Source organism: Helianthus annuus, chromosome 13 (genome assembly GCF_002127325.2).
Source record: "Helianthus annuus cultivar XRQ/B chromosome 13, HanXRQr2.0-SUNRISE, whole genome shotgun sequence".
Lineage (NCBI taxonomy): Eukaryota > Viridiplantae > Streptophyta > Magnoliopsida > Asterales > Asteraceae > Helianthus > Helianthus annuus.
The window spans coordinates 74,946,095-74,960,482 of NC_035445.2; the positions used below are offsets into that span (position 1 = coordinate 74,946,095).

Genomic DNA, 14,388 nt, shown 5'->3' on the forward strand with positions numbered 1-14,388 from the left:
GAGGTGCACAAAACGTTTTTTAAACGAACCACTTATTAACCGGACCGGATTTTGGGAAAAAAACGGTTATTAAATACCGGTTTCACCAAGTGAAAACCTATAGTAACCGAATAGGTTAAAAAACTAGTTAACCTATTATCAGTTAAAAGAGCTGGTTTTCTAATAATTAAAAAAGTTAAAAAAACCAAAGAAACACTAGAATAGATGATATATACTCAACAAACTCCGTTTTTATTTATTTTTTGATCTTTTAGAATTAACATTACATAACTTTTTTAAACAAAACATGAATAGTCACATATAATTTTTTTAATATATAATGATCGTCGTCGTCTTCAATTCTTAAGTGTTTATGGCTAATCTTGCAATTTGGTTGAGCATACCAATTCTTCAATAGCGAGTTCGTCATCAGAAGGAGCCACCCGTCCTTTTGATACTTTGTAGGCATGTATTGGTTCTTCCAAATAGAGTTTGCCTTAGGGGTGTTCATCGAATCGAATATCGAATTTTCGAATTATTCGAATCGAATTGTTCGAATAATTTTTATTTTTCCTTGAATTCGTATTTGATTCGAATTCGATTAAAACCTACCGAATTCGATTCGAATTCGTATTCGAATAAAAAAACCCAATTCGTATTCGATTCGTATTCGATTAAAAATTCGAATTCGAATCGAATTCGAATAAATTCGATTTAATTCAGATTCTTTAAAAACATGTAGAAAACTTTCAAAATGAAACATAAATTTTAAAGCAGCCATAAAGCACGATATCACATTAAAAAGTTCTAAATAAAGTACCACGAGTCTAAAATTCAAAACGAGAAGTCGGGAATAACCACTCCACATTACAAGTTAATATTTTTACGCTTAGAAATCTATTGATAGATTTGTTACTTAGGTTTTAGTTATGGGCTAGTAGTGGGTTTGGTAATGAGTAATTTTAATATGTGGAAAAAAAAATTGAAAAGAATTTATAGTATAGCCTAATAAAAGTTATATATGTATTATATATAAAAAAATAAATAAAAATGTGTAATTTTTATTCGAATTTCGAATCGAATCGAATTTGAAATTATAAATTCGTATCCGATTCTTATTCGATTTACTTGACTCGAATTGAATCGAATTCGAATTCTTATAGTCGAAACGAATTCTTGATAATCGAATCGAATTTAAATGAATTTCGATTTTTTCGAATTCGAAACGAATTCTGCACACCCCTAGTTTGCCTTTAAGATTCGTCATATATTGTATACGGCCTGTATACAACGATCATGAACAATGTATACGGCCACCCCAAAGTCTTAACTCACATCCTTTATACGGGTCGTATACATAAAGAATGTGAATAAAATTTTGAGGTGTGACATTATTAACTCCCGGTTTAAAAAGGTTGAAAAGAAAGCGAAAAAAGTAAACAAATAAAATAAAAAAGAAATGTAAAAAAAAGTTAAAGGAAAAGAAAAAAAAAAGGTGAAAAACAAATGTTGAGTGGTAGATGTAAATGATGGAGAAGATAGTGATACAAATAGTGATAAAGAATGAGTGATAATTATTTTAAGGTATTAATATAAACAATAAGATCCTATATAGTGATAATTATTTGAAGGTATTAATATTTAATATGAACAATAAAGATCTTATATTTTTTTAAAGGTTTGGTAACATAATTAATAATAATTTTGAAGAAATAGAGCAAATAATTTGATATATTGTTGCTGACGTGGTTCATGAGGAGACGTAGGTCACCGGCCAAGCTTCACGTCGGCGTGTTTGTGGGCAATGCATGCAATTTAACAGCTGGCCCAATGGAAATTAGGTAGTTGTTGTAAGTGTATAAAACTAGTTATTGCCTGCGTTACGGGCATCAAGCCGAATATTTATCTCTCATTACATGTACATCTGTGTTTCGTTTACTTGTATATATTACTGATAACACGATTTAAAAAAAAATAATAACATCGAGTCAACAAATTGAAACAAAACACTACTATAGTTTTGCTAAAAATTGTAATTTTTCAAAACAAATGAGCGTGTGCCAGGCAGCCGCCTGGCACGAATAAAAATTACACCGAGTCAACCAATTAAAATAAAACAATACCTTAGTTTTGTCAAAAAAAAAAAAAAAGAACGCTGGAATGACTGTTGGCAAAACTGCAAATTTGAACCGAGTGAAAAACCGTACTTTGGCTAGGGAAAAACAAAACAAAACCAATGGCAAAGCTGTAAATTTAAATGTGGAAAAATGGTTATTTGGCTGGACTAATGAGGAAGTGTCAGGTAGCTGCCTGACACTATTCCCCTTCATGTGTTTTGTAGTATTCTAGTTTATGCTCCGCCCACGTTGCGGGGCGGTAAGTGGAATATTTCTCAGTTTAATAACATGCACGCATGTGTTTTGGTTACTTGTACATACTACTCATAACACGATCTCAATAAAAATTAGACACAAAATAAAAATACGCGTGTTAAAGAATTTTTGTTTTAATAAAGTTTAGGAATTATAAAGTAACTTTATTAAAGTCCAAGAGTATTAGCGGTTGTCTACCAATAGCTAACGGTCACTATTCCTCCGGATTGATCTGTTATGGTAGCAAATGGAAAAGGCTAAAAAATGAAATACTAAAAGAAATAAAAGTAGAGGGACTAAACATGTACACTACAAAAAGTTAAAGCAAAGGGACTAAACACGCATATAAACAATGTTAACAAAAAAAATTATTTTTTTCTAAAAATAGAGGGGTTAAAAACATATATTATCGAGCTAAACCCGTGTATTAGTGAAGCTGAAGGTTTAAAGGTTAAAAACAAAAAGAAACAACCAATAATGGTGTGTCAGACAGACAGCCTGACACTATTTCCCCTCATCGTATATATAGATATAGGTAATGAGGTTACAATGCATATGCATGCATGATTATTGATTAGCTAGTTCTGGGGTAGGAGAAAAGAGTGTCACCTCATCTGTTAATATAAAGATAATTTGAGTTATTTAGAGTATTCACAATTAATTCGTCATCTTCGTAACTAAAAATTACCTTTTTCTCTCATTTTTAATTAGTTTATATTTTTATATACTTTTAGCATTTTTCTTTTTTCTCTCTTCCACCCATAATATACCGATTCGGTACCAGAAATATACCCGGTTTTGATAAATTTGATACCTTATTGCCCTGGTTTACTGTTTGATTTTCATTTTTAATTCAAAATAAAGTTTACTGTTCAATACGTTTCATTTTTAATATAAGGGTAATTTGAGTTATTTAGAGTATTCACAATTAATTCGTCATCTTCGTAACTAAAAATTACTTTTTTTCTCTCATTTTTAATTAGTTTATATTTTTATATACTTTTAGCATTTTTCTTTTTTCTCTCTTCCACCCATAATTACTTTCAAAAATATTAAAAAAAATATATAGGGTGAACAACGTTTTCTCCAAATTTGGTCATAAGATCATGTGTAGTGGTCAAGCCTCATAACTCCCATATATGTGAGGTTATACGACACGTAGCAAATGTGTAAGAAAATGGGGTTATATAGGGTTATATCGTTTCAATTATTCATACATATGTAGCATTTATATGTGTGTGAGAGAGAAACCAATGGTGGGGCCGTTATGCATACCACGACCATGTTCTATAACCCCCCATAACATGGGGGGGGGGGGTTAGACGTTATGGGGCGTTACAGCCCATTATAGTGTGTGTATAACCCCCACTACGAATGACCTAAACAGTAACATTTTCTCTCTTCTCCACTCACAACCACTTTATATAATATAAAGTACCCACTCATAAAAACATGGAGGATCGAATATGAATGCTTTTATAATTCCATTCTCCTATATCTATATAAAATAACTATAAACACATTTTTCTTTAAAGATTTTATATTTTTTTAAAACATCACATATCTTCTTATCTATTTTTATCCTACTCACAAACGCTTATTTTATTAGTTTTTCTCCTTTTAATACACCCTTAATAAATTATAGACGCCAATTTTTGAGCCTCTAAATAAAAAAAGCTTGCTTTTGTTTTTCCTAATTGCTCTCAGTTATAGAGAATGAGATGGAGTGACGTTTTGAATGGTTTCTTTAATTAAAATCATCGTATAAAATTGTGATATAGAGAGTATAGAGTATAAAATTATCACATAACTTGCTCTTTGCCATTTTCTGTATGCTTTTCAAAATTTATAACTCATTTCAAAAACCTTTCCTATCTCATCCATCATTTTATACATAAATATTTATTTTATTATATTTTCTATTTATATACACTCACAATAATTTAATGAAGGATGAATAGTAACTTTTCTTTATATATGAAAATCAACTATAGTGATTTTTCAAAATATAAGAGTGGGGTAAAGAATTGGTGAATGAGATGCAATGAATTTTTAGATGTTTTTAAATTTCAAAGATAGAAGAGAAGTTAATGCAAAGAATGAGATGCAATGAATTGGTGAATGAGATGCAATGAATCTTGTAAAAAATTGGAAACAGGTGATCGATGTCTTTAAAAATAGGCTCTCATTATGGAAAGCAAAAACATTATCATATGGTGGTAGGATTACGCTTATCAAATCTGTTTTGAACTCGTTACCCACATATTTCTTTTCCTTATTTAAAGCCCCGATAAAGGTGTTGGAATCTCTTGATAAGATTAGACGGGTATTCTTTTGGGGAGGTTCGGAAGAAAAAGCTAGAATGAATTGGGTGGCTTGGGATAAAACCATTGCTCCCATTGAATATGGGGGGTTGGGTTTTGGATCACTAAGGGACGCTAATTTAGCGATGTTGGCAAAGTGGTGGTGGAGGTTTAAAATGGAAAAAAACGGATTGTGGAGGCGGGTAATTTGGGCAATTCATCATAACTCAAGAGGATGGAAGGATATTTCAACAAAAGTCTCTATAGCTGGGCCATGGAAGAATATCTCTAGCATTCGGAATATTTTACTTCTTGCCGATATTGATTTAAACAATGCGTCGTCAGCGACCTTGGCTAATGGTAAAAATATCTCTTTTTGGTTAGACAGTTGGGTAGATCCGATTCCGCTTTATGTTAAATTCCCAGATTTGTTTAAAGTTGAAAAACATAAAGACTGCCTTGTACATGACCGGATGAGGATTAGTGGGTCAGGTTTGGAATTTAGCTGGGTTTGGGCCAATTCGGTCTTGAGTAATACCGAAAACTCTCAGCTTCAGCAGCTGTTGGGCCTTTTAATTGGGCTGGATATGGCGCCTGGGCCAGACAGATGGCGATGAAAGTATGATGGGTCTGGTTTGTTTAATGTTGCCAGCTTAAAGAAGATATTAGGTTCGGTTAATCGCACACGCCCTGCCAGAACATTTGAATGGAACAGTTGGGTTCCTAAAAAAGTTGGTATTGTTGCATGGAGAGCAGAGATGGATCGGTTTGCCGACTAAGTGTGCTCTATCGTCTCGGAATATTACAGTACAAAATCGAACTTGTGTTTTGTGTGGAAACTATGACGACTCGAGTGAACATATCTTTGTTTCATGTCAATTTGCACAATTGATTTGGCAAAATATCGCGAACTGGTGCACGATCCCCCCGATCATTGCATTCGGCATATTGGATTTACTTACGTTGCATGAGATAAGCTCGGGTTCAACAAGGAAGAAAAAGGTGTTGTATGCGGTTATTTTAGTAACTTTTTGGAGTATTTGGAAGACGAGGAACGAGGCGGTGTTTCAACAAAAAATACCAAATACGACGAAGATTCTAGACGAAATCAAAGCATTGGCATATCTATGGGTGAAGAACCGTTCAAAAATGGTGGCGGTCACTTGGGAAGATTGGTGTAGATTCAAAATCGTTGGTTAAGTAGTTAATGTAATTTTATGTTTTGGTGTTGAACATTTGTAAGTTTGGTGGTAGCATCTTGCTACAATGAATAAAAATTTTTATCAGCCGTTGAAAAAAAAGAAGAGAAGTTAATGGATAAGATGTGAATGCTAGTTGTACATATCATTGTGTAAAAGAGTTTGTAAATTTATATATATCTAGCTAAAAATGTTAAAAACGACATACATGTTTATTTGTCATTCAAGGCAACTTCAACTGCTCCAAACTTATTTTTGAAGATTCTTTATCCGAAATCAAAATATTTTATCGCTAAAAGACTTTCCTCCCCGTATGAAATGAAGAAGTCTTTAGTAAAACATGTCATATGTGAAAGTCATAATTATGTAGGAATGAATATAGACAATTAAACGTTATATATATGTAAAACACCATTTTATTTGTCAACCGCCTTTCCAAATATAATGATGGCTTGTAGTTATGTTTGCATGTTATATGATATGAAGCTAATATCTCTACTGAAGAGGTATGGTTTCAATTCCTTGCTCATATGGCAAGGACTACACCATTTTTTCATCCTACATGGCATCTACATCAGCAAGATAATCCAGAAACTTCTAGAAGCTTCTGGAAGAAATCAAGGTGGCACCAAAAATGCTCCATCCGACAAAAAGGACAACACGTGTCACCAGTCACCGAGCGCCGTGTAGGCCTGCAACAAATCAAGGAGCAGACCGACAACGCCAGTACGACGTCCCTAACACGAGCACATGCAAGCGCGCCACGTGTACCACTACACCGGCCATGGCAGAGCAGACCAAGAGGATATTCCCCTTGGTCGGACAGCTGGCGCGCAACCACAGCTGGCATAGCTGCTCCTCCTTCCTTCACCCTCCGGCTATAAATAGAACCCTTCATCATTCAGGTTGAATCATTAATGTGTGTAAAATGCAACATATAAATTACATCAAATGAGGCATAAAAGCTAACCCTTTTTAAGTACTAATGTTGGAAAAAGAGTGTTTTTGTCTTCCTTTTGTATTTTCAGGATGAAATGAGCTCAAATTCACAAAAGAAGCAAAAAGACAGCTAATTCTAACATAAATACAAGAAAAGGAACAAAAGTGGACTGCCCGACCCCTCAACGGCATCCTCCCAAGCAAAGAAGAGAAGACAGAAGACTAAACACGCCCCGTGCTCAGCCAGCACGGGGCCGTGCCCAAGAAGCAGCAGAAAAGACAAACCTATAGAAGCTTCCATTGCCCACCACGGGGCCGTGTCCAGTGAGCACGGGGGCGTGGCGAAAGTACAGCAGGCGCATTAATTGTAATTGCGAATTACAATTAATGAAGAGAGAGAGTGTCAGACGGGCATGGGGGCGTGTCCAGCGGATTGACACACCACCTCTCTCACACTTCATCCACCACCCACCACCACCATAACACCATCATCCACCACCATCATCCATTGTCCATCGTAGAGTGTGTGAGTCGTCTCGGGATCCAAGATTGATCGTAAGAGTTCTTGACAATCAAGGCCATGTTTGCCTAAGTCTCTTACATCACTTGGTGAAGACAAGTGTTTAGTATAATACTTTTTATTTTTAATCTTTTGCACTTTTTATTTGGTTTTGTATTAATGACTTTAATAACTAGTTGCTTATGTTGAAGGTGATCTTTCCTTATCGTTTGTCCGTGGTGTCTTGGCATTATTTTACTGTCTATATAAAATAAAAGATTTTCACCATTCATATCTCCACGGTCTATATGGAGGTATGTTGGCTACCTGGTCGGGGGTTAAGGGAACGGTTTGGTAAGGGTCTTGCCCTTGTTCAGCGTTTAGAGGTCCTGCAAGGGACCTGGGTCAAATTTAGTAGGATCTCCTTCAATGCCCATAGGTATTGGATGGCGGGGATCCAAACTCTTTGACCCCCTCATAAGTTAACTACTATTAATACTATAACCCGGCTATTTAGGACTGTATCCCTGCTGACTCAGACTACTTAGCCGAGGGTAACGTCACCGCCAAAAGCGGGGCCTACCACAATTTGCATTAATAACTTAATTCATTATCTTCCAATAATCCAACCCTTTAGGATTGTATCCTTGCTGACTCAAACTACTGGGTTGAGGGTAACGTCGCCTTCAAAAGAGGGGCCTACTACAATAACTAAGATAATCTCTTAAACAAGTGCAAAAGTGCGAAAATAATCAAAGGTTATACTAATACACGAGTCGGATCCAAGTGATTCATCTTGTCTATCTGTTTTTATTTTATTTTTATTTTTCAGCATTTAGTTAGTTTTTATTTTCTTATTTTAAAAATCTTTTCTAACTTTTTTATTTGATTAGACGTTGAGGATAAACTGGTACTAAAAGCTCTTGTGTCCTTGGACGACCTCGGTATCTTACCAACACTATACTACGTCCACGATAGGTGCACTTGCCCATATGTGTGTTTAGTGTTAGTAAATATCGTGTTTTATAAATTTAAAACTTGGCTAAAAGTGTAAAAAAGGGCTTAAAATATACATAAAAAATATAACACACTTCACGCACATCAATCATCTTACCCTCCATACTCACACACTCAACACACATTGTTTATTCTCCCTCAGAACAGTACTTATTCTCACGTCGGAGCCTGGTTAAGAGGGAAACCCCCATATTCCCCTCTTAACGAGACTAACGGTGTTGCTGTTTTACAGGATCCCGGCCCTTCCATGAGCAGAGAGAGAGATTGAACCCACAGAAGGAACAACCCCACAGTTTAACCTCAGTGTTATTTTGTGTTTCATCATTGGCGCCATCCGCTTTTTGCAAAAATCACACTCATCTATTTTCTCTTCGAAAAACACTCGTCAAAATGGCTGAAACAAACCCTTCACACCAAGTGGACGGAGAAGTTTCTTCCTTTGAGCTCATTTCGGACACAGCACACGTCCAAAGGGGCCAAAGGAACGAAATCATCCAAGAAGGGCAGATGAACAACGATTTTCCTAGTATCTTCGGAAGTGCTTCCAGGGTTGTTAGCCAAACCACAACTGGACCCACTTTCCAACCTCCAGCTAGGATCATCACTCAAACTACAAATGGGGATACTTTCCAACCCCCACCGGGGATAATCCAACAAACACCTCCAACGGTGCAAACATCAAGCCATGGAGCTGGCCCTTCAGCTCCATCGGAATAAGCACAACTGAACTTCTCTGCACTCCTAGGGTTACCCGAAGGAAAGACCCTGGCTTCCTGGTATGCCGAACAGATGGCATCTATAAATCTCGTTTACACACAACTTAGTGCACAGCAAGCTTTGCTTCAAGCGCAAGCCAACCAATCCGCATTTGTTACTCCACCACAAAGATCTGTGAGTACGTACACAACTCAGCAAGTCAATGCATGGAACTTGCGCCCAGAGAAGGGACCTGTGCCAAACATCAGAAAACCAAGCGCGCACGACATGCGCGACACTTATGGCGAAACAGAAAGCAATTACGTACAACACTCTCAAAGAAGGCCAATTCAAAGCCGTTTGGGCGCGCACAACATGAACGCTGAATGGGACGATGAAGAAGAAGACCCGACGTACAAGGGGGAAAGCACAGTATTCAGCAAATTGCACCCAGATCATGAAGCATACAAACCGCCCAAGCGCGCATGGTACAACCCAAAAGCAGAACATGACTACACCTTGAGCTATTGTCCAGACGACATGGTTGAAAATTCAAAATTCATCAAGGAAATTGCCACAGCCGCCATAGACAAAACAAAATTGCCACACAACGTGGGCAAATACAATGGCTTGACAGGCCCCGATGATCACCTCCGGGTTTTTAATGGCGCAGGAGCAACAGGTGGATGGAATCTGCCAACTTGGTGTCATCTTTTCGCGCAAACATTCGTCGGCGCAGCGCGCGTTTGGTTTGACAGCTTACCAGCAGGAAGGATTAAATCATGGATCGACTTTAGAGAAAAGTTCCTTGCGCACTTCTCCCAGCAACGTAGACACACCAGAGATCCAACTGATCCAACTGATTGTTTGAACATATGGCGCAATGACCACGAAAGCGTGGAAGATTTCATCACCAGATACAACAAAGAATGTCTGGAAATTGGGGATGTAGGCGAGAAGATGATGCGCGCGCACTTCATGAGGGCAGTCAAATGCGACGATCTAATCAAGCGAGTAAAAGGAAGAGACGGATGACCCAAAGATTGGGAAACCTTCATTGAAGCAGCCAAGACCATTGCGCAAACAGACAAATAGTTGACCGGTGATGATCACCGTCAACGCGGATATAACCATAATGACCGGCACAACAAAAAGGGCAGAGGCCAACAATGGAAAGCGTCCGGTCATAGAGAAAGAAGCCCAGCAAAAGAAGACGCGTGCCATACAATCAACCAGATAGCCCACCGGAAAGAAGTAAAAAGAGAAAACAGGGAGAAACAGTGGACACCTCTAACAAAGACCCCTTCCGAGGTCTTGTCCACCGAAAATCATCAGTTCAAACCACCCCTGCAGATGCGAAACAAAAGGGGTCAAGACCCAAACCTTTTCTGCGAATTCCACAAGGACACGGGCCACTTAACCGATGACTGCTTCAGCTTAAAGCAAGAAATAGAAAGGGCCTTGAGAGACGGAAAGCTCACTCATCTGATAAAGGGTGGAAAGCGCGACTACCGCCAGATTCAAAGAAGAGAAGAAGGGCCAGATAACAAAAAGCTTCGGAAATTAGAAACCCACATGGTTCAAGGAGGTCTTTGAAGGCCAAGGAGAAATTATAACAAGCGCACACAAGACGACTCGTGGCGCGAAAGACAAGTTGTTTTCCCTGTTGTAAGAGGAGGTCCAAGAGAAAGGAGACCCATAGTAATATCTGGTGTAATTGGTCACTACCAAACCGACTACATTTTTATCGATCCAGGGAGCACCGCAGACATCATATATGAACAATGTTTTAATCAATTCGACCAAGAGGACAAGGCGCGCTTGGAACCAGTCGATTACCCACTAACTGGTTTCTGCAATGAAGCCGTCTTTCCTCTCGGCCAGATATCGTTCCCGGTGTTACTCTCGGACGGAAGAAATTCAAGAACAGAAGAAGTCACGTTCATGGTGTTGCCCGCACATTCAAGACATGATATCCTCTTGGGGAGAGAGTCTCAAGGAGACTTTAGTATGATTTGCTCTGTACCACATTCAGTTGTGGGATTCCCAACAGAAACAGGGATAGCAATAATATACGCAAGCAAAGAAGTCTTAGCAACAGATGAAGTCAGACCTGCAAAGGCAAGTAAACCAGCACCATGCACGGAAGCAGAAAAATGGGTATTGAACAGCGCTTACCCAGAACAGACCGTCACCTTGGGACCTGCAATGTCCGATCTAACGCGGGCGGCGCTAAAAAAGCTGTTGTTCGAAAACATGGATGTGTTCACCTGGACACCAGCTGACATGGTGGGTGTTCCACGACACATAGCAGAACACCAATTAAATTTCTCAGAAGAAGCAAAACCGGTGGTACATGCCAAGCGCCACTTGGGAGACATAAAACATGATGCCATGAAAGAGCAGGTTATGGAGCTATTGAATGCGGGTATCATCAGAGAAGTCAGATACCAAACATGGGTGGCGAGCCCAGTAATGGTACAGAAACCAAACGCTAGTTGGAGAATGTGTGTAGACTACAAGGATCTGAACAAGGCATGCCCGCGTGACTGTTACGCCTTACCAGACATCGATGAAAAGATTGATTCGCTAGCAACATTCAGATGGAAGTGCCTCCTTGACTGCTACAAGGGCTACCACCAGGTGCAGATGGCCGTCCAAGACGAAGACAAAACCGCATTCCGCACACCGTCAGGGCTATACTGCTACACCAAAATGCCTTTCGGTCTAAAGAATGCAGGGGCGACCTACCAAAGACTGATGAATGAAACGTTCGAAGATGCCATCGGCAAGTATATCGAAGTGTATATGGACGACTTGGTGATTATGAGTAAAGAGGAAAGCATGATGCTGGTGAATATTCAGAAGACATTCGATACGCTGCGCGGCGTAAGTATCAAGCTAAACCCGGCGAAATGTTCTTTCGGCATGGAAGAAGGAAAATTCCTGGGTTTCATTGTTATGAAAGATGGTTTCAAACTAAATCCTGAGAAGGTACAAGCAATCGAGAGAATGCCGTCACCGTCAACCATCAAAGAAATGCAGAAGTTGGCAGGACGTCTGGCAGCACTAAACCGCTTCCTGGCCAATCACGCAGCAAAGTCTTTCCCGTTTATCAAAACACTACGTAACTTCATGAAGAAAAGCCAGTTTCAATGGACTCCGGAATCCGAGAGCGCATTCCGCGAGATGAAAGATTGCCTCATCAGATTGCCAACATTGATTGCACCAGTCAAGGGAGAACCTTTGGTATTATATTTGTCAGCCTCCGACAGAGCAGTAGGAGCATTTTTACTCGTTGATCGACAAGGTGTCCAAACACCAGTTTACTATGTGTCTCGTACCCTGACCGATCCAGAAACCCGATATGCCATAATGGAGAAACTGGTGCTCGCACTGATCCATGCATCAAGACGGCTACGCAGGTACTTTGCCAATCACGTCATTCACGTATTAACAAACTACAATATTGGCAACATCCTCGCAAGGCCAGAGATTCCTGGGAGATTAGCCAAGTGGGTAATAGAACTGGGAGGCCATAATGTGGTTTTCAGGCTAAGACCAGCAATCAAGGGCCAGGTGCTGGCCGACTTCATGACAGAAGTGCCTGATGACAAAGATCGAGAGTGTAAAGCAATGGAGAAAGCCGAAAAGCAGCAAGTAGAAGAACCATGGCTACTATACACAGACGGCGCGTCTAACGAAGACGGCGCAGGCGTAGGGCTTCGGTTGGTGAGCCCTGACAAACATGAATTCACGTACGCCATACGGTTGGATTTCAAAAGCACGAATAACGAGGCCGAATATGAAGCTTTCCTTGCTGGTTTAAGATTGGCAATCAAAATGGGAGTTAGACACATCGAAGCGCATGTAGACTCCATGTTAGTGGCCGGGCAAATCAATGGGCAATACGAGGCCAAAGGAGATGTAATGGCGCTCTACCTGAATCAAGCAAAGACGTTGCTGCAAACCTTCTATTCCTACAAGGTGCACCACATCAACAGAAGCGAGAATAAACCGGCAGACGCGCTAAGTAAACTCGCATCTACAAGTTTTCAACACCTGGCAAAGGATGTGCGCATAGAAGTTTTGAGCAACCCATCAGTTCCACTAAGGGAAGTAAGCGTCATTCAGGTAGGAACAACGTCGTGGATGACTCCGATAATCGCGTACCTTCAATCTGGGATACTACCAGAGAACAAAGCTGAAGCGAGGAAAATCCAATACAAGGCTGAACATTATCAGATGGTTGATGGAATCTTATACCGAAAGACATACCTTGGGCCGTTGTTGAGATGCGTCGACCCCGAAGACGCAAACTATTTGATCAGAGAAGTGCATGAGGGAATCTGCGGCATACATGCTGGACCAAGAATGGTGGTAGCAAAGGTGATGAACACCGGATACTACTGGCCCGGGATGCACTTAGACGCAGTAAAAGAATTGAGAAAGTGCAGTGGGTGCCAGAGACATGCTCCCAAAACAATGCGCCCTAAGAATGAATTGGTACCATTTACAACGGCGGGGCCTTTTCAACAGTGGGGAATAGATATGGTTGGCCCCTTCCCAGAAGCCCCAGGCGCAGTAAAATTCATAATAGTCGCAGTCGACTATTTTACAAAATGGGTAGAGGCGAAAGCACTTGCATCAACCACATCCACTGTCGCTAAAAGGTTCATATGGGAACAGATCATATGCCGTTTCGGACTACCGTTAAGAATCATCACTGACAACGGGACGAACTTTGCTGCAGACGATCTTCAACGATGGTTCAAAGAATTACACATTGAGCACACCTTCTCCTTGGTTGCGCACCCACAGGGGAAGGGTCAAGTGGAAGCCGTTAACAAGAGCATCATTGACGGTATCAAGGCAAGATTGGGAGAGAAAAGAAGAGGCTGGGTTGACGAGCTGCCCAGCATATTATGGGCCCACAGAACAATGCCGAAAACAAGCAACGGGGAGACACCGTTTAGCTTAGTTTATGGGCCCGAGGCAGTAATACCGGCGGAGATAGGATTGCCGTCACCACGAATGCTCTCCATGAACCTGATCAATAACGAAGAAGAAAGGAGGATCGACCTGGACCTCCTAGAAGAAAAGAGAGAGAGATGGCGGCAATCAATGAAGCAAAGTACAAAGTAAAGCTGGAGAAGTACTACAACTCCAAAGTCCGAATCTGCACCTTCAACCCAGGAGATTATGTCCTGAGAGACAACGAGGCTTCCAATGCCGAAAAACCCGGAAAACTAGCTCCCAAGTGGGAAGGTCCGTATGTTGTGGATGCAGTACTTGGAAAGGGAGCCTATAAGCTACACATCATTGACAACAAGGAGGTTCCAGGAACTTGGAACGCTCAACAATTGAGAAAGTGCTATATGTAA

The 14,388-nt window shown here is 39.9% G+C and overlaps 1 protein-coding gene across 1 annotated transcript; it reads left to right on the plus strand.

The window, feature by feature from the left end:
* The first annotated feature begins 9,097 nt into the window (after positions 1–9,097).
* LOC110901060 lies at positions 9,098–14,388 on the plus strand. The gene is made up of 4 exons (XM_022147914.1): positions 9,098–10,018; positions 10,100–10,592; positions 10,761–14,002; positions 14,152–14,388. The coding sequence occupies exons 1-4, from the start codon at positions 9,098–9,100 to the stop codon at positions 14,386–14,388; spliced, it is 4,893 nt and encodes a 1,630-aa protein (XP_022003606.1).

Bases quoted from the DNA above. Each gene is read 5' to 3' on its own strand.
- LOC110901060 (XM_022147914.1), top strand. From the start codon at position 9,098: ATGGCATCTATAAATCTCGTTTACACACAACTTAGTGCACAGCAAGCT. The intron at 10,019-10,099 runs GTAAAAGGAAGA...ACAGACAAATAG, and splicing joins GCGACGATCTAATCAAGCGA to TTGACCGGTGATGATCACCG. The intron at 14,003-14,151 runs GTAATACCGGCG...TACAAAGTAAAG, and splicing joins TAGTTTATGGGCCCGAGGCA to CTGGAGAAGTACTACAACTC.